The sequence below is a fragment of the Bacillus rossius genome, chromosome 5 (genome assembly GCF_032445375.1).
Source record: "Bacillus rossius redtenbacheri isolate Brsri chromosome 5, Brsri_v3, whole genome shotgun sequence".
NCBI lineage: Eukaryota > Metazoa > Arthropoda > Insecta > Phasmatodea > Bacillidae > Bacillus > Bacillus rossius.
The window spans coordinates 46,342,997-46,370,220 of NC_086333.1; the positions used below are offsets into that span (position 1 = coordinate 46,342,997).

Below are 27,224 nucleotides of genomic sequence, written 5' to 3' on the forward strand. Positions count from 1 at the left end.
AAAAAAAGTTTGAAACGTTGAGTTACGGGAGCTACTGTATGTGCTTGAAGGCTTCTTTGCTACCCAATAAGCCAGAAACGTAATCGTGTTTCTTACTCCATGTATGTGCCCAGCTCCCCCTCCCACATCTCCGGAAGGGGAAAAGGAAAAGAAGAAAAAAAAACAGCTGTCGCTTGTCGCTCCGGAAGCACGTCCGTTGTTGCCACATCTACCTGACAGCCAGACCATTCGCCAGGCCTTTGTCGGTCTGCCGGTGGCGATTTCGGCAACGGGAGCGCCACAAAGCGACCGCGTCGACAAAAACTTTTAAGGTGCCCCGCCTAGTCATGAGTGTATCTTTTACGGATAATGCTAGAATAAGAAGTGTACCTAGTTTTACCCGGGGACACATAGCATTATCCAAGTTTGTTGGGTAAAGTTATAATAATAAATTAAATAAATCTGAATTCGGTGTTTGTACACATAGGTCTATCCAACACTGACTGAGTAATGTAAAAAAAAACCAAATGATTTAAAACTTTAGTTTCATGGCTACCTTAACTAAATAACCTAACGTAACCTAACCCGGGCATTTAACTCATTCTTTTGTCCCAGACATCCAATGGTTAAAGTTTAGGATTTGTAAACCGTTCCCTGAATAACTTTCCAATATTAACTGCGCATTTAATAAGCATGATACAACAAAATAAAGTCAAATAGTTGAATATAAGAACATATTTTCCATGGTTTAAAAACAAATATGCTTTCATTAAACACCAATTAAAATATAAAATTATCTCGAAAAACGTATTTCACAAATGCAAAAATAACCATAGCCATATGTTTTTGCAGATTTAGAATGCCTTTCTTGTAGTACTACAAACTATTGCATGTCAAATGGTTTCCACAAGTTTTGTAAAGGAACAGAAAAATATTTTCTGTGTAGTAGCAGTGTAGCTCGTACCATACGCATTACAAAAAGCATTGGATTTGGCAGTAAATCATATACAGATATATAACAAATGTAATGATTTTTTTCCAGGGTGTGGCCATGCATGCACTGCAATGCCTGCATTTCGAATGGACATGGCGTGACGTCGCTTCTTGCGCACGTGACGGTCAGCACCATGTTTGCGAGACACCCGAAACACTAGGCCAAGTGTGGTGTTTGCATTTGGAAACAGCTTTAAAGGACTATGGTTTATGAAGAGCACTGTGTTTAACGATGTAAATCCCAATTCATTACTTTTTAACCATCATCAGGCGTGTTCATAACAGCATTTCCTGCTATTTTTTGGGTGTTTAAAATATAGCGATGGTGTTGTAGAAATGGTATTTTTATTGCATACCATTTCCTGACAACTCTGAAGGCCAGGTAACACACGCCAAGCTGATTTTTTCCCCCGTTTTTTTTCCGCTATTACTTTTATTTAAGAGCTATTTATTAAATTTCTAAATGACACATCCCTTGCATCTACTATTAATTGTCACCAATATTTTCAACAGATATTCACTAACTTTAATATAATATGTGTAAACATTCTCGCACGTGACAATAACAACGAACACTTGCACGACTTTTACACACATTATATTAAACTTCATGAATATCTGTTGAAAATATTTGTGACACAACAACAAATGCAAGGGAGGCATTGTGTTAGAATTCCAAAAAGAGCCCTTAATTAGCAGTAGGTAACTAATAAACTAAAAAAAATTAAAAACAAAAAAACAAAACGTGTGAAACCAAACATAAAATCCACTAAAGTTCCAAAGATACACGGATGACAACCTTTTAAAAAAATCGCCAGATTATGTCACAATAAAAAACATTCTCATGGTCAACTTGCTTACTTAAAAAAATAATACAATCGCTTTAGTGATTAGTAACAAGAAATGTGACGTGTGTGGGGATATTGCATAAAACTTGCACAACAAGTTTTACGAGTTTATAAATTGGTTCGGTGAGCTACGAAGGGCGAAGAAAAGTCGCAGTGAATGAGTTTTTCCTGTTCCAAAAGAGGTTCGTATTAGTCAGAACATGAGCTCCACGCCGCAAAAGACGTTTATAAACGACTGAAAAACGACCAGTCTGCATAACCACCATGGAATGGGCATGGCTCCAGCATCGACTTACGATTTTCCAGAACGACACAAAATCAGTTGATTTTCAATACACGTAAGTGATGTGTAATCAACTAACCTCGGTAACGAGAAAATTCACGTGCACAATTCGACTCTACAGATTTGTTTTTATTACCAACGTGTTGCGACAATCAAACAGGTAACGTGATATTTTCGAAAGCGTTCATCGTCCTACCTTCGTTCAAAGAATGGTAAATATGCTGCAAAACCCTGGAATAAATTGAAAATTTACATCACATTAACCCCCACTTGCGTGTGTTTTGACATACTATTTTTTTTCTAAAATGTGCACAGTTGTGCAACGTACGAAACACCAGATGTATCCGCAAAGTCACATTTTTTGTCAGTTATGTTTTATTGGAAAATAAGCCATTCAGTGTTTGTCCCAATTTACATTTTTTTTCTCTCACTATGCAATTTTCGCGCAGGGTCCGTCACATCAATAAAATTATGTAAGGCATTTAGAAAGGGGGGGGGGGGGGGGAGTTGATCAGAATCTCACCCAGTCTCGCGTGGTTGATAAAAAAAAAGGGGGTGGGGGAACTCGGAAAATATCGCGTAATTTTTTTTTCTCCACAAGAAACAAGTGTAAAATTGCGAGAAAACTGGATTAAATTAAGTAAAACACGTCTCTCCACTAAAATATGGCTAAATCCTACGCAATAATATTTATTGCGGTTATGCGAATGCCACAGTCACTCTTGAGACCATACATGAGTCCCCGTGGACTGAATTAGAATGAATATTCTTTTACGAATTTTAGTAGTTCCTATTTTTTTATGTATTTTATTGTTCGATTTTCTCACTGTCATTCTAGAATACGTTCTGTCTTAAATACTAGTTATAAATAAAAATATTTAAGCAAATTATGTTTTTTTTTTTTTTTAAATAAATCCAAAGCAATAAAGCACAGATTATTGTATTGACACTAAAAATACCCCTTTGAAAAATCTCACGTGAGATAAAGGGGAGGGGAAGGGGTCGAAAAATCGCCAAAATCGCCTCACGTAATTAATGGACACCCCCTAACAGTTCCGCACATGGCCGCGACTGCAGAATGAAGACACCGACTCACCCTGCTCCTGTTGAAGCTCTTGTTCTTCTGGCCGCGGAGGAACTTGGCGACGACTTGCACCTGCAACAACAAAAAGTCAACAGTCGATATATTTATCGATTCCAGCCACCAGGAATGGGAATGGTTTGAGCTTAAAATCTAACGCGTCTCGTTAGCGATGATTCGCGGTCACAGGAAGAGGATAGTCAGAGAAACCATTCGCATGTTCATAAACCCAAACATCACCAACACGCAGAAGATGGCTGCAAGCTGGACAGTACATGGCCACCACTCATGGGAGATAAAAATAAAAACAAAAAAAAGTGAGCGAGTCTTTCGGTACTCGCCAGAGATATGTAACATCTAACATCGGTAACGAGAAAATTCATGTGTTTTGATATTGCAAATACACTTATAATACGAAACTAGGAAAATAAATGTAATGCAGAATTCTTTAAAATAATGCCAAGCGTGAAAAATATACGCAAATTGTGTTCTCAACAACATTTCTGAACATAAATCACATGTAGTTTCCGCCCCACCGCTAGAATTCGCTGCCGCAGCAGCAGCGAAACTTTGAAGTATATATTGAAACGGCTCCGATAAAAGCGAAAAAGATTAGAAAAAAATTAAACCCTGGCTTAGGACCTGATTTTCGACAATGAATTTTTTTGAAATACTGCCCATTATGATAAAAGTATAAAACAGTTAACACTAGGTATAAAGTCTCCCTTTGCCTTTGTGAATTTTCGTTCGCGCCATCCGCCACAGATGGCAGCACTGTGGTTATTACATAGTTCCGTTCCTTGACTTCCGTTCCATTCACGAAATTACCCCTACAAAAAGCCGTATATCGAGAGCGAAGATGTTAAACAAAAAAAACCTCCACCAGAACGCAAGAAGAGCGAAACTAAACTGGGCCTAACCGCAAATGAGAAGAGGCTGATACAGAAGCAAATGTCAGGAAATTTTTTGATTGGTTGACACCTGAACCAATAGGAAGAGGTTTGAAGACTCCTGACACTTTGGCATTATGTATTGAGCCTTAACCCCCTTCTAGCTCTCAGTTGATTAGCCAACACTTATGATGCCTGCTGACTCTGTTCATGTGGCAGGGTTTCCTCTGACTGTTTCAGTTGAAACAGTGCGCGATAACGAGTTTTGAAAACAGCGATGGACGTGCTCTGCCGAAGAGAGTCTGGTACCTCATTCCACAGACAAAACAGTTGCGACGTTTCGCGAACTGCCATTCGTCAGAATGATCCAGACTGTTTTTTCTATCGTTGTGTTGCCCATAATACCGGTTTAGATTCATTGATGGGTCCATTTGTTCGACATCAAATGATTTAGGATTGCTTTTTGTGTGTTTATGTTTTCTTTTTTATTTCTCATTTTGAATTCTTGAATTTTTCTAATAGAGACAGTTTAAAACTGAAATGGCGTAGGTTAAAAAAATTGTATTAAAACTAATTATTTGCATTTTTTCAATAAAATTTGATTAACAAATATTTTTTCTCTCTAAATATTTAAATTATAACTTATTTTTGGGTAGAATTCAATATCTCGTTTTGTTCGAACACGGTCAAATGTTACATTAAGAAAAACCGCACCTCACATACCATCTCTTCGAGTAGACACGTAAGGTGCAGCGCCCAGACGCAGTGGTTGTGGCCACGCCCACCAGTAGAACTATCCTGTGTATTCCGGTCACGAGACCGCCACGTCACCATCCGGTTGTAGTTTGGACGCGGAAATCGTGGGCGGAACAGACGACGCGAACGAAGCCGAGGTGTCAACAAGGATGCCTCTCTTAGACAGGAATAGTTACGTAAAGATTAAAAAAAAAACACGACTGGCATAATTAGCATGTATAATTAATTCCCCGGCACCCATACGGTGTGCTGAACCTCATTAAAAACCACGTTATTTTAAAACAGCTCAAAATATCGGAGTGGCGTCTGTTTAAAAAAAAAAAAAAACATTTAAGAATACGCTGAAGGCGGGTGAATAGTTCTGTTTCCGTTATTCGTTTTTAAACTGTGTTTTTTTAGAAGAGTGAAAATGGCTAAAACACTTTTTTTCTTCTTCTGAATAATGTTTTGGCATCAAAGATCCGGTAGAGATTCTTGGAAAGTACTCGAGGGAGTTGCATTTCACCTTATCTTCATTTCTCGGCCATATAATGTTAACGGCACCGCTTAAATCTCTTAGTGGGCCTATGCACGATGATAAGACAGCGCGCAAGTCTACACAGCCTTGCGTTTAGAGGCGATACTGCTCTAGATGCTAATGGCCAGTTGCACCATCAGAGCTCAGGCGTGATCCTGAGTCATGAGCTGGTTTGAACATCGTTCGACCCCATCCTGTTGCAACACCGAGTGAGAGCGCTGAGTGAAGACCATTGGGAACTTCGATGTGAACCACCTCTCGGGTCGGTTCATAGCATTTATCTCGGTTGCACACTGTGCGAGCAGGCATGGCAGGAATTTTCACGGGCTTTGTGCAGGTTAATTTAATCAGACGTTAATATTAAATAATTATTTACAAAATTTCAGATAATTTATAATACATGTGTTAAAAACTATACTTATTCTAATGTTGAAGTAGCTTGGCTTCTGGGTTGTAGCCGCGTCCAGTGCGAATATATCACCGACATTTCGGTCGACATTGCAGTCGTCATCATCAGGTAGGGTTACCTACTGAGGTTATTACAAGATCTTCTGCCTTTAATACATACTCTCGCCTGAGAGGATTTTTTTTCCTATTGGCTGTAGCTGTGGGCCAATCACAGTCTTCCTTTCGTCTAGTTGGGCTGTGGGTTTGGCCAATCAGAGCTGGGCTTCTGTGAATGGCTGGAGGTGCTGGAATATCAGTAGCCTCTAGAGGCGACCTGTCTTTTGTTAGATGCAGAGCTAGGTTTGGAGGTTTTTTGAAGAGTGGATCCCATATTCTGCTTAATTTATAGCCCATCTTCTCATATCTCAAACATTTGCAAACACAACAATGGTTTCATTCATTCTTTTGCATATCCCCTCCATAAAATTAAAAGGAACTGAGTAAACTTCCTTTAAACGGAACCCATAAGCATAATGTTCGAGTATTAACAAAACCTTCAAGAACTTTTTTTTAAGTCCACAGAAAAACTACTCTTCTTCCTTCCGCGTTCATTGATATTGTTTATAACCAACCACAGAACTTGGAAGAAAAAAAAGGCGTAGATTACATTAAGTTCCAGTCATATGAAAACCTTCGATTTTTTTAGCTCCATTTTTCGTTGGAAAGTGCGTACATTTATGGTAATTTCTAACTGTATAGGGGCGGTCTCATACTGAAATTTTAAAGACTCTAGGTTATCCGACCTGGTGATAAATTAAAGCAGGACGTTCTACCCAGATATTAGAGTTGAACTGGAACAAGTTAAATCGGGAATATTACAGTTCACATTGTTAAGAGCCACAACCGAACAGCTCCGAAATTCTCCGAAGTTTGCCGAATGCTTGTGAAAAACCACCATATTGCAAAGATTTATATAATTTACGGTCATACATTATTTTAATAAACGCTAACCCAACCAAACCAACCTTTCATTTTATTTATGATAACTTAACCTACCCTCCCGGAAAAATAAAGAATTATTATTTATTACACTGACCGAACCCAACTTAACATTTTACTTCAGTAAACTTCGGAACTATTCAGGTTGTGTTTGTGGCTTTAATCCCTGTAAACTGCACGCTACACAGTTAAGTCAATGATTATCACAGAGCAACATTTAGATATATGTGGCAACAAAGCATCCGACGTTTCAGGTTAACAATGGTCTCTGTTTCCCCCCCCCCCCCCCCCCCTCCCAGTTCGTTATCGGTGTACATCGACGAAACAACACGATGAAAGCTTTCACGTTGTACAAATGTCGTTTCTCCAAGAATGTAACTTGTAATTTTGTTTGTAAAATAAGTATTGTGAAATTCACAAAGTGAAAACACGGTGCCGTAACCTGCACAGCAAAAAAAGAAAAAAAAAGGTTAAAAATATCAGGTTGCGGAAATGCTCAGTTCGTTAGCAAAAACGTGCAGTCTTGAATGTTGAACATATAACCTTCGCTACATTTCCTATATAGTGTTTTTCACAGTTACAAACTAATTTCTTATGACCACAAACACGATGTTACACCAATATACAAACGTTACCCTACAAAAATTTATTACTCTAGCTAAAATTAAAGTAATTTTAAATTAATTTTTTTGCAAGGATTGAAAACGTGTTGTGTAGCATTTTCTACGTAAAAGAAAAGCAATCTTCTCTTGAAATAGTGTTCTTTTCAGTCTATCAATAACACGAAAACTGTGGTCCTTGAAAAAAAAAAACATTATATTAAATGATAATTATAACTATATCTGCTTTGTAAAAAAACTTAAAGTAAAACTTTTCCGATTGAATAAGTTTCCTTTTTGTTGTGCTTCTACAAAATATTGGAAATAATGTGTGTGTGGAAATGTAATGAAAAACTGTAGCAGGTTTTTTAACGCGTGGCTCGTTACCACAAAAAATTTCAATAATGGATTAAGAGGAATAAAAAAAATATGACAGCGAGTCTTTCAGTTCTCAACAAAAATGTGTAACATCCAAACTCGGTAACAAGCAAATTTACGTGTTCTAGGTTGCAGATACACTTATAATACGAAACTGTAACAATATATTAAACGTTGAATTCTTTAAAATAATCCCGAGCGTGATACATATATACGCAAAATGTGTTCACAACTACATTTCTTGACACGAATCACAAGTAGTTTACGCAATCACCGCTAGAATTCGTTGTCGGAGAAGCTAAGCCGACTATCGAATCATTCGATTTACAGAGTGAAATTTTAAACTATACATATATGAAACGGTCCGACAAAAGTGTACAAGACTTGAAAAAATAATAATACCCCAGCTTTTGAACTGATTTTTGGCAAGAAATTTAATTAAAATACTGCCATCTTGTTAAAATTCATCATTTAATACTATAAAGTTTCCCTTTGGCTTCGTGAGCATTGGTACGCGCTATCCGCCACAGAAGGCAGCACCGTGGTTACACATTTCTGTTCCATGCGACATTCACGAAATTACTCAATCCCACTAAATGCCGTATACTGAGTGCTAAGATGTTACAAATAAAAAAAAAATTCTTAGATGGGTAATATTTTACAATAAATAAAATGTCTTGGGATGGAGGATGGTCAGATTTCTTCTCTCCCAGCAAGAGGACTCGGGTTCGATTCCTTTCTCTGTACGTTCCATCCCCCCGCCCCCTTCATTTTCTTTGTTTACCATCATTCACGAATGATCAAGATGTCGAACAAAACTTTAGAACCAAATTGATTTATTTTAGATTTCGATTTTAAATGTGGCAAAGCCAAGTGCTCAAGTGGCCCGAATGCGAAATGCCATTAATCAAAGTTGATAAGATATAGCACCTTGTCAACCCCCCCCCCCCAATACTTATTTGCTTTTGTAAATCATATCCTGCTACAGTAGTAACAATGGGGTTCCCACACTCCAACTTAATCCAATTTCCCTGAGCTTTCCAATGTTTTCCGGTCTCTTTTGTTTCATTAGTATACCAGACATGATAACAGATAATGCCCCGTAAAAATTATCATAAAAATGCATTAAATAAACATATACATATCATGCAGAACTGACTAAAAAAAGTTTCCTCCGCAGTATAAAGTTTGCACTGTTATCATTTCCATCAACACCACGCAACCGACAAAGACAGTCTGAAAAAGAATATATATATATAATATTTTATTGCGCTTCAAATTTATACACTGTTGTTTTTATCCCTTAAGTTAAATTATGTTGATGAGCACAAGATACGGGATTATTCACAACAAACGAACTTAAAGATTGAAAGTCGTACCAGTTTTTTAAAGACGTCATGACACTGCAGTGAATTAAATATTCAAGCACCGTTCTGTAAGTAGGCTACTCGCGTATTGTATTTGTGTGTGTTTCACGTGTTTCGAAGACACGTAGAACTTTTTTTTTCCCCCTGTAATACTGAGTCCGCAGATCTTTGCACGTGGCGCCGCGCGCAGCGGAACAACAGTACGTGAGCTCGGCATGACAGAACGAGAATGACAGAGAGAGAGAGAGAGAGAGAGAGAGAGAGAGAGAGAGAGAGAAGAGTGAGGTCAGGAGAAAGGGACGACCCCCCACTTGTTGCGCGCGGTGAGACAAGCCCATGCTTTATGGCGAGCTCCACCCGTGCCAGCCGGCCTAATGGACGCTGCAAATATGGAAATGGCCAAGTAGTTAAGAGCAGTGAGGGAAGATGCGAGAAACGTGCATGACGTATCGTCGTCCTGCACACACGGAAAAAAACTTTTTTTTTCTACTTTTAAGAAAAGAATCTTTTGGAAACCAGTAGTTTGTAATACAACAAGAAAGATATGGTACCTTATTGTAACACGTGGCTATGGTTTTTTTTGCATATATGAAATACGTTTTTTTATTACGAAAATTGGGTCAAAAATTCTATATTTTAAATGATCTTTCATTCTAACACACACACACATATTTATATTGAACCATGGAGAAGATAATCGAGAATTAAACCGTTTGACTTTATTTTGTTTTATTACGCTCATTAATGTACGCAGTTAATACTGGAAAGCTGTTCAGGGAACGGTATAAAAATAATTTTTAACTGTTGTAGGTACTGGGACAACACAAAGCATATATGCCCGGGTAAGAATCCGAACCCAGAATTACTGCGAACACAATTTTTTTTTTTTTAAATGATACAGTTGTTTTCGTGTAACTGTACAAATTTACAGAAATCTGTAAGTTTACATAAAAAAATTGTTTAGTTTACTAAAAAAAAATAAAACAGTGTATGTATCGTGCGTTCCAAAAGTCAAGCCTTTTTTTTTTTTTTTTTTTTTTTCAGCTTTATCACCTCCAGACTATCCACAACGAGGCGAAGCCAGTGTTGTCATGTTTACGGAATTTTACGTACCTGTAACTAAAATCGTCATTGAGTAAACGGCAAACAAAGATCAATTTACTTCCGTTTCTACACGACTAATATTTCTGGAATTATGAAGATTCGATAGCTTTTTTTTTGTAAGAATTTATAAAGTAGATGTCTGACCTTCCAACTCGATGGGTGGAGATTCTGGCACTTGAGACTGAGGTCGCAGGTTCGATTCCTGGCCGGGTTGAATATTTTTCACAGTGGAAAATTTCCTTTCTGAGTCCAGGAGTGTGTGTGTTACTTCCTTATACCACCAAACTGCGAAAGGCAATGGGCAACCATCCTGGAATCACCCTGCCATACAACACCGCGGCGTTAGCTGGATTCGCCGTGCACGGACACCAGTATAAAGGAATCATCATCTTCATCATAAAGTTTAGTACAACATTTCCGTCAGTTAGATACTTTTTATTGCGCTTCTACAAAGTCCTGAAAAAATGTTATAACTATTAAACAAATATTTTGATTACTTATATTTGGTTACGAAAACATTAATGAAAATTGTCGTAGGTATTTGTAACAATCAGCCGTACACCCCCAAAAATGCAATAAATTATTACGAGAAATTTAAAAAAAAATATTATAACGGTATGATTAAAAATAAAAAAAGTTGTGGGAGGGGCAAAAAAAAAAGGGGGGGGGGGGGGTGTAGGAACAGATTTCTCCTTCCTCACCAAGAAGACTGGATCGATTATATTAAGAGCTACTACTGGGTACTATTAGTAGTCATGTAATAATTTCCGTGCTACTTGTGTGTAAATACAGTTATCTTTCGACAACCTGGCACGCTCGGGACTTTGCAGCTGCCGGATTATTGATAATGCTGGATTATAAGGCGGTATCTATCTCTCGCGGCCTCTGAACCAAAATTTGTGGAGCAAATGCATCTGTAAGATGATGTTTGGCAGCAAACGTTGTTCAGCAGGAAAACATCAGGGGTTAGGTTCGGAGATGTGGGTGTCAAAAGAGGGGCATCGACCAGTGGACTTATGGGAATCTGTGAATAGAGTTCCGAAGTGGCCGAAATCGGCCAGAATGTTCCTGAATGTTCTGGAAGGTTCCAGAATGTTCGAGAATGTGGGAGAATGTCCCAGAATGTTATTGAATCTTCCCGAACGTTCGAGAATATGTTTCCGAATGTTATAGAATTATACAGAATTTTAAGATTGTTTGAAAAAATCTTAAAACAATGTGAGTATATGTATTAAGATGAAAATGTTTAATTATTCTCAGCACAACTTTAATCATAGTAAATGCAAGTATGTATAAGTGTAAAAGATGGCGTAATCACAAAATGAAACATGCTCGTATTTTACAATGTTTCATCTTGGCTACCTCAAAAGTAAAGGAGGTTAGGGTGATTTTACTATGGTAAAATATATCCTTGGATTATTAGACACGTACGCATCACCACTTTAAAAAATATTAATCGCAATACGTTTCCTACAATGGTAAAACATCATCAATGTTCTGAAATTGCGCGAGCGAAGCTGCGAGTAATATACTTAATTTTTAAAAATAAACATTTAGAAACTGTGTACAAATAACAAAACATTTTACTAAAACATATACATTTATTACTATAACCTAGATCCTGAGACCAAGGAATCCAAAAATAAACTGGATTCTGATATCGTTCAGGACAATAATAATTTTTTTGGGTTTTTTATTCTGTTTGGTTGTTAGCATCAGAATCATTTGTGGCTGAGAAATAGTTTTTTTTTTTTGGGGGGGGGGGGAGGAAAGAAATTATCTTTAACCTGGGAGTGACATCTATGTTAACTTCTATGCATCCTGGCGACGAGAGTTTTTGACAATTATCTTCAGTCATGTCACTGCCGTCAGTACATACACACACACAAACACGCGCACTCACACACACACACACACACACACACACTGGCGTCGTCAAGGTTACCTGCGTAAATCTCTCGGCAAGGTTAAGCTAACAGTTCCAACTTGAAAGTGTTTGCAAAGGGGGGAATTGGCGGTTTGAGTGTACACACACAGGAGTTGATGTTAGTTTTGTATTAATTACATAATTTGTTCCATGGCCTTCTTCCCTGGCGCCGGTCGCAGCAGTCGTCGAACACAACATTCCAGCGTCCTCGTGCGCCTGCTTACAGCTGACCTCCCCGAGTTGTCTTTCTGTGTTCCACCCGACACTTCGCTCCCCCAGTTCACGCGCCACCGGTATATCTGACAAGGTAACAGAAGCTATAGTATTAAACACGCACATTACTACCAAAGAGGTATCCAGGAAACATTCATAAAAAAATCCCATTAGTATAAATTGTTTTTGCAAAAATTATGCCAATTATGGAACTAAGAAGTCCCTCCACTGAGCAGGTCGTGACTGTGAAACGGGTTTCGATAAACTTAAACACAAAACTATGTGTTATGGCAAAATTTCCGGATATTCTTAATGTTTTCTGCATATTGCATGCATACAGGCCAAAATATGGGCCGTGTACAACGTACAAGCACCCATCCAGCAATGGCCTGGGTCGGTTAAAACCCACGTGCAAAACTCTCCACATCCTCCCCCCCCCCCCGGCCCCCCGGCCCAGCCTTACAGTAATGATAATATGTTAGATCTATATTTGAAACGATGTGTTATTTACTAGAACACAGGTGAGAAACCATCAATTTATGATTGTACTTCAAATTAATACACATTAATTTGTATCCTTACGCTTAACCAGGAAAATTTAACGAGACATTTCATGTACATGTAAAGTCTACCAAAATTGTAGGCGTTACGTTACAAAAATTATTTTGCAATTTTTTTTTTTCATTTTTCCCCTCCAAATTTACACAGTTACACTTGTTTTACAGGAAATAAATATAACACAAACGCTAGATTGTGTTTTTTCTAACATCTTACTTTATGTCTCTGTGTAGCATTATCATAATAATTATATCATTATATATTATAATTATATAAATTAAGTATTTTTATATTCGTTTGAAAAATATAAATAATAAATGAATATCCCAGCAATACTGTGATTCAAATAAGTGAAAATCGAGATCAAAAAATAAATCTACAAAAGTTACCACAGAAAAGAAAACTGTACTTCGTATTAGAGGCATCCCTGCATTTGTTAAATTATCCAGTCATTAATTTTGATAGTTTTCTTTTGTTTTTCGCTTTTTGACGTGACAACGTCTAATAAATCGACGAACGCCGGCTGCACGCACGAAAAAGTGTCCCACTACGGATGTCCCACTACGGATGTGTCCTGTTTGCTCATTGTACACATGCGTGGCATCTCTCTTCCACTCGATTGGAACGACCATCGATTTGACTTTTCAATCATATTTTCGTCGTTTGAATTATTAATATTATGTATTTTTAACGATTGTCCACAGATTTTCAGCACAATCGGTACAGTTATTTAAAAGTAATGTTGAATATTCAAATACGTTTTGAACCAACAATGGTGTTTTACAGTTACACATAATAATTCAAATTACAACCGGGATCTTTTGCACAATGTTTTAAAAAATATTGTAACACATTATAAATAAGTTTGGTGTATTTGGGATGCGTATTTGTTATAAAATCGAGTTATAAAAACGAAATAATATTATTCTCCTACCGTGAACAAAATTTTTATAAATATATATATAACATCTGAAACTATTAATTATCGAATATGGCCTCGTGGGTGAGCGATCAGCGGCGCTCAATTTTCCTCTTTTGTAAATAAAACATACAATTTAGTAAATAGTCATGTAAATAGCTGGTAAAAGAGCACTGAGTGCTGGGGTGCCAAAAATGAATGTAAAAATCAATGTAAAGTGCAAAAAATGTAAATTAAAAAGACTTTTTCAATCAATCAATCAATTAGTTGTAAGGATGTCGGTTCGAATCCCGGCAGTTGCGAATTTTTTTTTTTGTACTTGTAAAAATAAATACGGCGCACGTAACATTTCAAAAGTAATAATATATTTGAATAATGAATGCAAATAAAAGTAAATTTATTAATTAAATTGTACATTTCGTTTCACTCCTTTGTATCCATACAAAATAGTGATAATTCAATAAAAATGATTCAATTTTATTCATAAAAGTATGCAGAGGTAGATTTTATCATACAAAAGATAGAAAAATTTAAAAAAAAAATCTTCCTCAAAGAATATATTTTTAATGCCTAAATGGTTTGGTTGCAAAAACCTATTACGGCTCAGTCTCAGGCCGAATATGATATTTCCTTTTCTTCTGGATCAATCATTTCATCAATGTTTTGTTATGACGTTGTCACGTTAAACTATCGTTCGTAAACCGACTTTACAGACAACCAATTTTTTTTTTTACAGGATTAATAACTATGATCTGAAAGCAAAAAATTCTAAAGATCTCCGTAAAAAAATTTTTTGTAAAGAAGAGGAATATACTAATTAATATTCTGTTCATGCCAAGTAGCTTTAAAAAAATATTTGTACAACTAATTTTTTACATTGTAGTTGTATCTGATGAAACAGAATCTAGGGCGTTACCCGGTTGCCACGTGGCACACTCTGCTCTGCTTCGTACAGCCAGGGGGGGGGGGGGGGAAGGAGAGGGTGGTGGAGGGGAGGCTTAGCGAGGATTACCTCCAGATACGCTGTCAAGGTCAATTAGCAGCTGTTAGCGTCCCGAGGCGACAAGACCCCGCGCGTAAGGTTCGGGGCTTCGCGCAGATCCTCGCCGCTCCGCTTCCCAGCCGGCGACCGCGTGGGTTCATCGCAGGGTTCGCAGGTGAACATTTCTCTGCTCCAGGCCCCCACATCATTGTGTGGACCCCGTTGCTAGAAGTCATGATGCCCCCCCCCCCCTTTTTTTTTCTTTTTCTAACAGGGATGAAAAAAATGTTTTTTTTCCTTTATGTACATTGTTTTAGTTATTTATATATATATATATATAAACCTTTTCACAATTATTTTTAAAACACATTAAAACTAGTTTTAAGTCAGTGTTTCGATTGCCAACGTAAATTTATTTTTAATAATGGAAAACAATTGAGTGTAAGTGTTCTGCACTGTCAACATGGTGTCACGTCAATTGGTGGTGGTTTTGTTACTCACAGTTGTAGATTCAGACACGTTTCTGTACGCACAGCATATTCCGAATAATATTACTCTGGTGTAATATTTCATCGGTAACTAAATTTAGGCCTTACTGTTTAATTGTTTTCTATGATTTATTTAAAATTGTCAGCTTTTTTGTTGTTTTTTTTTTCTTTCCTTCGCAGGCCCCCTAGACCCATGGGCCCCGTTGCTATAGCAACGGTAGCACCGGCCATGTGAGGGCCCTGCTCTGCTCTGCCTCTTCGGTGGTCTTCGCTCGGAAGAAAAGAGGAAGGTTAAGAAACCCAGTGGGCAGCAAGACAGAAGAGGAATAGTTTTAAAAAATCAACGGAGGGATCGAAAAGGAGTAGGATGAGGAAGATTTCTCTAGTCTCACAATTAACCACTGTAAAACTGTGTTGAGGTTGGGTGGAGGGGAACGAAGGTTCCTTTCATTTTCTTCTCCGTTAATGAGAATCAGCAAAATTGGGTTTACTTGCAAATAAATCTATATATTTTTTTAAATTGGTCCATTCGCTCACTATCACAAATATCGCAAAGTCGCTATCGAAGTAGGTCGGTAATTATCTCAGATGGTGTAATAAATTAACTGCTAATCTGCAAGGTCGTTTTTATCATTTAGTGCATGTGTGTGCATAGTTTCCGTTCTGGCTTATATTCATCAACACCGTGAGAAACTTTTTTTTTTAACTCGACGTTTGTCTGCAAGCTTGATTTTGGTACAGTGGTGCAGTCAAACATGGTTAGTAAAATACAAAAAATTTTACTAGCGTAAATCTTCTGCGGCACACAGATAACTGATCCTAAATGATAGCTTACTGCAGCTCTCCGCAAAATGCATTCTGCAAACACAATAATTACGATAAACTTTGAGTAACGCAATCAAAACCAGGAAATTGCAAAGGTTAAGGGCCCCGCATACCTGTGCACAGGCAGTGAGGCACTTCAGAGAAGGAAGAAAAAAAACACGTGATTTAAAAAGTGCTCAAGATATCCGAGTGGGGTCTGTTTTCGAAAAAAAAATAAAAATTTAAGAATACGATGAGGCCGGATGAGTACTTCCATTTTCGTATTTAATTTTAAAACTGTTTTTGATGTGTAACATCTTAGCTCTCGGTATGCGGCATTTGGTAGGAGTAATTACGTGAATGGCAGGCAGACAGAAGCGCGCGTCATTCAATTTTTCGGTGCGGCCTACATTTAGCGTTTGTGCTGCAGCGTGTCAGAGCGCAAACATTTCCATGGCGTCTGAACACTGAATGTGTACAAATGTTTATAGGAATTATGTTAAATAAATGAAATTATAACACCTATTCGTACTAGCTGGCTATATATATACACCTTGGCATTAGTTGTGGGAGGTCAGTCTGTCGGTGGTTTCCACTGAGGAAGGATCTGTCGTTAATTTTTGTATTGCTCTCACAGGGTTCGAACCGAGAACTCCATGATGCAAATGAGTTTTTAATTAAAAATTTTAATTTAAATGTATTTAAATAAATTTTTTATAAATTTTAAATTCTTTTACAATATTTTGGATAATAATTATGGATTTTCATAATTTGGCGGCTGTAACATGATTTCAAAATTGTAAAATGTTTTGTTACATTTTTTAAAATGTTTTTTTAGTATTATTAAAATTATTAATTTTAAAATCGGGTAGTAATTACGGCTTTTAGAAATGATGGCCGTAATGAAAATTGCAACATTGACGAAACAATTCAAAATGGGGGCAATAACATCCTAATTATCAAGGTTATGACCTAAGCGGCTTAGGGCGGCTTCCTTTTATGACTCTTAAACCACTTCCAGCCCACCGACATTTTTGAAGAATAAAACCGGAAATTTTCCCTCAAAACGGGTATTTCCCCTCGAAATAGGGAAATTTTTTCTGATTGTTTGAGAGGTTTTGACAGTTTTTTTCCTACAAAATATTGGACATTTTGGCAGATTTGACGAATTTTAAGTTATTTTTGGCAATTTTTGGAAAATTTTGAACATGTCAAGGTCCAGGTCATTCAATAAGGCCGCCGTGACGTCACAATCCAAGATGGTGGTTGGAATACTTGCTCCTGTAGCCGGATCGCCTTTTAAACACTACTAAGAACACAACGTTTTTTTCTTTGTAAGTCGTTCTGACGATACACACATTTCGGATGCTATAAGTATAACCGGTGCAACGACATATGGTGTGAGACGAATAAGAGGTTAGTGATTTAATTAACTATAGTAAGTATTCAATAAAGTGAAAATTTATTGGTCAAGATGTTATTTTTATCACAGCCAAACCCTGTATGTTCTATGGCCAAACCTATTACAATTGATGTTAGGAACCGTGGCGCTAGTATTTTTTATCTACGGTTTCATGATTGCTACGGCAATACACGGGTATTGCAACATTGACGACACAAAAAATATATTTTACTCCATCTTTAAATTAAATACCCACCAATATACTAAAATGCCCCAAGATAAAAAAAATGTAAAATTAACGTATCAACGAAACAAATTGTTCATATTTCACTGAAAAAACATTAGTTTAATTAACGCATACGTTACGTTACTCGATGGTTGCTGGCCCTTTTGACGTCGCTGATTTATCCCGCGGTTCAAAAGTCCCGCGGGTCATAACGCAGGGGTGCCCACAAGGGGGAGGGGGGGGTAACGACGCAGACTGCGTCATTAAAATTTCAGGGGGGGGGGGGGTGGTTAAAAGACGAGAAAAATGTATATATTATTTACATAATTATAGCTTCTAATGTGAAAATACGTTTCTGGTGCTTTGATAATAGAAAGGGATCTTGTAAATCAAATTGGCAACCCCCCACTTTCCTCAAAAAAAGCAGTTTGGCATCTGTCGGTTCAGGATGGAAATATTACCTGATATGACCAAAATTATTATTAGAAAATCAGTTTAAATTAATGCAAAATTTGATAAAATATAATACTAATAAAGTATAATATTATAAAATAATTGAGTTAATCATTGAGAAAATGGCATAAAAAAATTCGAGAGGAGGGGGGGCCATCATTTGGTTAGGAGAGGGGGGGGGGGGTTGAGTCATAGTGTTCGGGGGGTGTGGGCACCTCTGCATAACGAAACACAGCACGCACACCGCATGCTTGTTCGTGATCACCACCAGGTGGAGCGTGGAGAATACCGCGAGTCTCCGCGAGTGCTCCGGAGTGCGGAACCTCGGTGGGACACGGAGGAACCGATCCGGGAAGGCTTGGGAGGCCCACCGCACCGGCTCGCTGCAAGAGCCCCGGCCTCGGCCGGCATGCGGTCGCGGGTTCGACCCCCCCCCCCCCCCCCCCACTCAAGGGCGGATCCAGAATGAAGGTCAGGGGAGGGACAAATTACATTTTCTAATACAATATTGGCACATTTAGAATTTAAAAAATATATATATATTTAGTTGGTTTTTATTTGCAGTTCAAAAACGTCCTGTTATCTATAGCACTGCAGTAAAATAACACTTATGTAAGTTTGGAGAAACTATGGTGAGGAATTAAGAAAAAAAATTATATATATATAATATATATTATATATATATATATATTCCGGGTTCAGGTTCCCCCCCTCTGGATCTGCCAGTGCCCCCACTACCCCGACATGAACACAACATCATCAGCACAGGGTCGGTGCTCGGTCGGATCGAGGCCCCATTGCGATCTTCCAGGTCCCCAGACTTCAGCGCAACTGAATTTTTTTTTTTTTGTTTTTGTGAATGCAACAGAAATGTTCATGTAAAATTTACACATGTTCGTACATTTTTGTACATTTACATGAAATCAACCTGTATCACAAAACAAAATAGTGTTCGCAACAATATTAGGTTCGGATCATTAACCCGGGGCATCTATGCCGTGTGTTGTTTGTTGTCCCAGTACCTCCAATAGTTAAAAGTTATTTGTAAAACAGTTTCCTGAATAGCTTTCCAGTATCTATTAACTGCACACATTAATAAGCATAATAAAATAAAATAAGGTCAAATTATTGGTTATTCGATCATATTTTCCATGTTTTCAAATGAACTAAGCATGAATAAAAAATCAATTAAAATATTAAGTAATGAGCCAATTCTCGTAAGAAATATTCTGTAATATCTATAAAAACGTAGGTATTTCACAAGTGTAAAAATAACCATAGCCATTTGTTGCACAAAGTTACAAAATCATTTTTGTAGTATTACTAACTACTTCTTGGCAACTGGTTTCCAAAGGAATCTTTTGTAAAAGTACAGAAAATATTTTTCAGTGTGCGAAACCCCGCGACGTAAAACCTATCGAATTGAAACCGAGGGAGTATTTGTGTGCTTATCGTTACGATAAAATGTGTCATTACCTTTCTGTTATCGTTCATTCTCGACAGCTACGTATTGCCAGTTTTCCGTTAAGTACTACGTCGATAATGATTAAAAGCTATCCTTTCATGAACGAGACGGAATGAAGCTAACGAAATGATCAAATAATTGTATTTATCATAATTAGGATATAAATTGAATTTTTTGTACATAACATTTTCACTGTAAAGTTAAGATCGTCCTCGAGTTAGAAAAGGGAGAGGAATTCAAAAATTTCCGAACTTGCCATATGCCAGTGAAGGTATCGCACTTATTAACTATTTCAACAATTTATTTTTTGACCGTAACAGTACTCTTTAAAAGTTCCATATCACTTATCGAAATTCATCCCTTGATCCTGATGGCATGATCCTGTATAAACTTATTCTGCGGTACATGATTCTTACTATTTTAATTCAGTACGTCGAAAGATCCTGTACATAACAAAAACTTTTGATACAACGATGAATTATGATTGTACGTTGAATACAAAGAACGTTTGGCCCGGATATTTCAACGTTCTACATTAAAAAAGCAAGAATCGTGTACCACAGGATAAATATACACAGGATCATGCCGTCAGGATCAAGAGGGATAAACTTAGATAGGTTATACGGAAGACTTATCCATCTCTCTAAATTTTACCATACAATTTTTGCCTCGTTAATTTCATGCCTGTAGTAAAAAGTGACTAGCTGCTTAGAATAGTTTAACCTGTACAGTTATTGCCGTTTGGATTTTAATTCAATTTTGGAAATTACTAAAACTAAAAGAAAATAGTTACAATAGACACAATGCAAAATAGGCGTCGCAAAAAACTTAACGAAGGCAAATAACTCATATTAAGTGCCCGGCCTTCATTGGACACACATTTCGTGTGCAGAACTTCAGGGAAAACAACGCTATTTGAAAACTATTCAAGATATTCGAGTGAGGTATGTTTAGGAAAAGCATGACTTGATGTAAGCTTTTGGACATAAGCCATTGCTAAGCAGTTGCTAAGGAATGGCGTATGTCCAAAAGCTTACATCAAGTCATGAACTCCCATTGCACAAATCTTTCAAAGATAATAGGAAAAGCATTTAGAAATTCTCTGAGGGCCTAAAAGTAGTTTCATTTCCGTATTAAGTTTTTAAACTGTGGTTTTAGAAGAGTGAAAATGGCTAACAGGCGTGTTTTCAGAGTAATATTTAGGCATAAACCAACCGATAGGCCGACAGGCTTTTTGACGTGACAACGTCTAATAAATCGATGAACGCCAGCTGCACGCACGAAAAAGTGTCCCGTAACGCACATTGTCTCGTTACGCTGTGTCCCGTTACGCTCATTATACGCTTGCGCCGCATCTATCTCTCTTCCACTCGATTGGAACAACCATCGATTTGACTTTTTCGAGGAACATTAAACTTGAAACACTGCCATTCGTTTCCTAATTTTCCTATCATCGTCCTATCCTTAACAGAATAACGCAGATTGGAAGAAGTTAAATAGCAAACATGTATAAAAGTTATAGTTAAAATAATCTCTTCGTTAAAGTAATAAACATATTTGAATTAATGAGTGCAAATAAAAGTAAATTAATTAATTAAATTGTACATTTGATTTCACTCCTTCTTTGTATCCATACAAAATAGTGATAATTCAATAAAAAAAGATTCAATTTTATTCATAAAAGTATGCAATCATTTCGTCAATGTTTTGTTATGACGTCACGTTAAACTATCGTCCGTAAACCCACTTTACAGACAAACAATTTTTTTGAAAACACTTAAGGTACTTGCATTGCAACTTTATATTAATTTCTCCGGCATATAATGTTACTCTCACCGCTCAAAATTTCATAGTTGCCCTGTGCACGACGAGAAGACCGCGCGCCAGTTAAGAGATACCGCGTTAGAAGCACCAGCGAGCTTCGCGCCTATCGTCCCACCTCACTTACACACATACACTCCTGACAAAACGGGCCCCTTGAACGGAAAAAAAAAATTGTTTTTGCATAAATACTGTTGAAACCAATGTAACGGTTTATTTATTCCACGTCCATCTGTACATCCACCCAGCCGTCTCGCAATCGAGATGTACCAATGTCGAGTACACGTCGTTTTGTCTAAAGTCATTTAGCCTAATATGTTCTTTAGGCAAAATGACTTTAGGCAAAACGAATTTAAGGCAAAACGAAGGTGGGGAAACACGATTAGGCAAAACCATTTTAGGCAAAACGACGCGCCCCCCCCCCCCCCCCCCCCCATTTCGGGATGTCTCAATAAACTTAGAATGGACCCTCAAAACGACCCGATAAGAGGCCCGTGTGTCAGCGAGGCGGGATGATGAGTGCGACGAATGCTGGTGCTTCCAGCGCGGTGCCGCCACTGGGCTGGCGCGCAGTCTTCTCGTCGTGCACAGGGCAACCATTACATTAAATGGCGGAGAAATAAAAATATAGATGTGTAATTTCAAGAATCTCCACAGGTGTTCCTGAAAACACGCGTTTTAGCCATTATCACTATCCTAGTAAAACAGATTCATAACAAACAAATAAAAACTGAAACAGAACTATTCAGCAAATTCTTAAACTCTTTTCTTAAAAAAAGCATCACTCTGATATGTTGAGCAGTTTTCAAATCGCGCGGTCTCTTCGGAAGCTCTGCGCACCGCGTGTGTGCCCGGGCAGACGAGGGTGGGGTTGAGAAAGGGAGGGGGTGAGGTCGACGAACCCGCGCCTCGGAGCCGCCTCGTCAGCAGCGGCGTGACGTCACTGGACGGGTTCCCACAACCCGCCCGCGCGCTCCGAGCTGCGCGCCTTGACATTCGAGCGGCAGTTGTCCAGGGTCTCCACAGTTAGTACTTTCGTACTAGATCTAGTACTTTTATAACTTTATTAGTGGTTTAGTACAGATCTAGTACATTTTTCTTTAATATAATAATATTATTATAATTCCAATAGTTTTATTATTAAGCGTAATTATTTTTAAAAAAACTACGGAATGTATGTGTGTGTGGTGTGATATTTAAGTTTGAGCATTGCAATGTCATAATAACTTCCTAAATTGTTAAAAACCATAACAAATTATAATTTAGTACTTTTTTTTTCTAATCTAGTACTTTTTTCTCGCCTAAGTTGGTACGAAATATTTTTTTCCTTGTGGAGACCCTGCAGTTGTCGCGCCGACGAGACATAAAAGAGTCCAGAGCCTCGGTCGGCGGGGAAGCCTACAACTCATGTAGTTTCGGTTCCCTACCACGTTCGTGCAACTTCGGATTTCTCTCAAAAATTAAAAAAAAAAATATCGAAGGATTAGGTTAGGTTAGGTCAGTCACAACATGCTTGTTTTAATTGGAAACTTCTGATTCAGCGGCTGAAGTGGCGTTAATACCAAAACGCAAAAACTTCGGAAATCTTCGGAAATTCTTGCAGGGAACCGAAACTACGTGAGTTGTAGGCTTCCCTCGGTCGGCGTGCAAGCCTTGACGCCCGACGGGGGCCGGACGGAAGCAGCAGTACTGTCCTCTCCTTGCTTGCAACCATCTGCAGCTATATCCGCACCGACAAACCTGATATTCACAAGCCTCGAGTCAGACGCTCGTATAATCCTTAGTTCTTCTCCGGAGAGTAGTTTTCTCGGGCTGGAATTATAGTTAGTTGTGTTGTTGGTACGGCTACATTTGAAGTAAATACTCCGAAAATCTTGGAATTTGGTGTTTTATTTTAATATTGATTTTGGGGTCTATGAAACGAAAAACTATAAAAAAAAATTCCGGAAGTTGCACAATGGTAACGGCTACAATATGTAGTATTTCTTCGAAATTTAGCTAAAAGGGTGCTTCAATGCGAATCTAATATTATATGATCAAAAACACAGAAATTCAAGTTTTAAAGAAACTTTCGAAAAATAAAAATTTTTAATTTTTAAATCAAAATGATTTTTTACTGGATTATAATTTTAAAACATTATATTTTTTGTGCAACAAATTATTTTCTAAAGTGCTAAACAAATATTGTGAGAGCATTGTAGCTGGTAACAAAAAAAAATTGCTTTGATAGATTTTGCAGGTTCAGATAATATATGAATGCCGAGAGGTAATGATATTTTAATTTATGAATTTCACTTTCTTGAATATTTTCCTTCCCATAGTTTATCTCGAATATTAATAAAATCTTTTGAGTACTAGTATTTAAGAATTTTAGAATTTTATTTTGTATTCACTATGTATAATTCAAATTTTTAAATATATATCCGAAATATTGGCACAAAACATAAAAAACTTTTCTCTGTTATCGTCACTCTATATTAATAAACAGTCTCCGACTTGTAACTGCTGGAATGAAATAACATTTTTCACGTAAGTAAAAGTCGTCGCCATAGTTAACTTAGGCCTATACCATATATGTTGATTTCGAAAATGGTTTGACGCTAGTTCCTGTGACTTAAAGAGCCATAAAGTTAATCATGCATCAATAGTGCAAGCTGTGACCAAGTCATTTTAAAACCCAATATGGCGTGTTATAATTTCTGTTAGAGGGAACTTTTCCCTTCAACACGAAACAGGGGCAACTATAAATTATCTTTAAACGGATGCAACGCTTCCCTGAGAAAAAAAAGTTGAAGTTAAGGACAACAGAACAATTTTTGGAATCGATTTACAAAGTTGTGCTCACTAAATATCAAAACCAGCAATATAAATAACCGTAGTATCTTCACGAGTATAACTGTTGTTACCAGTACAAAAAAAAATTCTAATAAGTCAATTTTTAGGTCAGCTTAAATTTTAATTATCTAAATTCATATTCTAAAAAAAATATTTTTTTATTATTTTTGCATTACATTATTATTTAGATTTACTTGTTAGAATATTTGCTTGATGAATATCGTGATAGTATTTTGTTCATAAACGCTGAAAATTAATATACATTTAAAAAACAATTTAAAAAAGAAAATTTTTAAATAAAAAATTATTTTCTGGTTCAGCATTGCGAAAAGAATGGGAATACTTACTTTTGTGGATAAACTAATTCACACACACAAAAAAAAAACACCGTTAGTACGCGCTAGTGGGCTAGTCAACCGGGCGTCGAGGAAATGCATAACAGGACATTAAAAACAATGAGGTTGCAGAGCAATCCGCGAACACAATGGAACAGGGCGCGCGTTACAATGAAGACATAAATCAGCAGGTAAAGGCAATCACAGCAGTGTTGAAATTTATGGCGCCTGATGTTTTCCTCTGGACGTGTGCCGTAGGTGGTCCGCGAGCTAGCTTATGGCGGAGAAGGGAGTGGGGGGGGGGGGGGGGGGGCTGTTAGTTCGTTACGAACACGATGGGCGCGGCTTCGCTGCGGGAGTTGAAGCAGCTACTACAAATAAGTGACATAATGCAAACCAAGGTCGTTGATATTTATTAAGTTTACTATCATGAAGCATGATTTATTTAAGTTCAGCCTATAGTATAATGTATATTTTAAATATTCCTCCACAATTTTTGTGTTTATCTGTAATAATTATTTTTTTAATCAGTGTTATCTTTTAAAACATCAAGTTTGGTTTAGTATCGTAAATCATTATAAGGTATATATTGTTATTTATAATTCACTTGCTAATAATTAATTAATTTGGTTCGCACATTACTATAGTGTTAACAGGGCGTTTTATATTCTTGTTAACTTATATTTAAGTAAGCTTAGTTATGAATACTTAGTTGATTTTATTTTCTCTCTATAATTTGTTAATTTTCTTTTGTTTAAGTGGTAATCAAGGCATGCAAACATTTTAAGTTGATAATCTAAACTACTAATAAAACTGTTCGAGGCAAAAAGGCTGTACATAGGATGAAATTATGGGAAAAAAAGACTATGTATTGCGAATGGCTATTTGCATTATTAAAAACAAAAAAATATATTGTTTTAAAATTTTTTTCTGTTTGTCTGTTTCAGCATCAATCGAAAACTACTCGACGGATTTTGATGAACTTTTCTTATTAAAAAGGTATTTAATTTGGCTAACTTAAAAACTATGTTGTATATACTTAAATATTTCCCACTTAAGAGGGTAAAAAGTGGTAAATATGGTTTTATATAATTAATTTTATCTCTGAAACTCATCAAGCTACATAAAATAAATTCGGCACCAATAGTTAACATACGAAAAACTCCACTCAAACATTTTCCGAAAAACCACCCCTAAGGGTTGAAAAAGGAGTAGGAATATTTTTAAGATGAATAATATCTCCTAATTTAATTAAGCATGATAAAGGATATTGGTAACAATAATAAACATACTAAAAATACAAAACAAAATTTTTATATTTAGCAAAATTCAAACCCTGAGGGGTGAAAATGAGGGTAGGTACGTTTTTAAGATTAAAAATTTTAATCTTCGAATTAAATTAAGCATAATAAATGATATTGTGTAACCATAATAAACTTACTAAAACTACCAACCACAAATTTTATATTTTGCGAAATTGAACCCCTAAGAGGTGAAAAAGGGGTGAATATGTTTTTAAGTAATTTGTTCGACTGTCTTTAGAACCGACAGTCGTTTGAACGATAATCATTTGGTAACAGTCGTTTGGTTGACAGTAGTTTTACCGATAATAATTTGACAGTCATTTGAACGAAAGTATTTCGACCGACAGTTGTTGTTTGACCGGCAGTCGTTTGAATGACAGTCATTGCGCCATAGTAATTTGACCAACTTTCGGTAGACCGACAGTCTTTTGACAATCATTTTTCAGACATTTCGGTAAAATTATCTTCGGTCTACTGCATTTCGAGCGAAAGAACAGGCATCGTGTAGACGTTTATCCGTTTACCAGACAGGTGCATCAAATTGCGTTTACCATCATATTTTATTTCTGGTGGTAATGTTAACAAGTTAAACCACTTTCAGTTAGGGGTAAGGAATTATTAATTTCTTTTAACAAAAAGCTAATATCAAAGATAGTTTGGCTAGACAAGCGCGAACAGACGTTCAGGAGGTGTCGGGAAGTATGTAGGTATGTACATTTCGACGCCCAAGCCTGCTGCTGAATCAACACGCAACGCCACGTGGACTAGCGAGCGGGGCAAACACAGGTCTGTCTCTATCTCTCTCTTTCCGTATCTTCCTCCTCCACCCCTTCTTCCGAAGAGAAGAAAGACGAGATAAAAGAATCGACGCAAAAAGTAAAGGAACTCGACAATCAAACGCGTGTTCTCGGAAAAGAGCCGACTCTGCGCTTTCGTTCTTCTCCAGCTTCTTCCATCTCTTCTTTACGTTCTTTTTTTTTTATGACGACCGGCCATTCGTCAGCGCTCGTAAAACTGGCTTCCTGCTCTCTGCGGGGCCCGGGTCGTCAACAGCCAGGAGTCAACAGTCAACAGTCTCGGCTACACTGCTGGCGGGCAACGAAGAACCTAGGATTAACTGAACCCAAACTTATGGCGAGTTGCACCATTGGAGTTCGAGCGTGATCTACAGTCAGAAACCGGTTTGATAGTAATTCGACCACAATTTCCGTTGCGCCATTATGTGTTTTGAAAGCTGAAAGCATATCATTGGGAACTACGATATGAACCGTCACTCGGGGCGGTTCACGGACAGTGAGTGATCACGGACCA

At 37.3% G+C, this 27,224-nt stretch overlaps 1 protein-coding gene and 1 long non-coding RNA gene across 3 annotated transcripts in view; one reads left to right on the top strand and one right to left on the bottom strand.

Annotated features, from left to right (window-relative positions):
- LOC134531772 (growth factor receptor-bound protein 14-like) overlaps window positions 1–27,224 on the bottom strand; it is a 648,199-nt gene that overhangs the window by 303,376 nt on the left and 317,599 nt on the right. For both annotated transcript variants that reach the window (XM_063367665.1, XM_063367666.1), the window contains one exon: window positions 3,200–3,259. In XM_063367665.1, coding sequence (XP_063223735.1) covers window positions 3,200–3,259 — 60 coding nt within the window. The remainder of the gene's footprint in view (window positions 1–3,199; window positions 3,260–27,224) is intronic.
- On the top strand, window positions 14,864–16,595 carry LOC134532358 (uncharacterized). The gene is made up of 2 exons (XR_010075136.1): window positions 14,864–14,955; window positions 15,449–16,595. It is a non-coding gene; the product is annotated as an uncharacterized LOC134532358 (long non-coding RNA).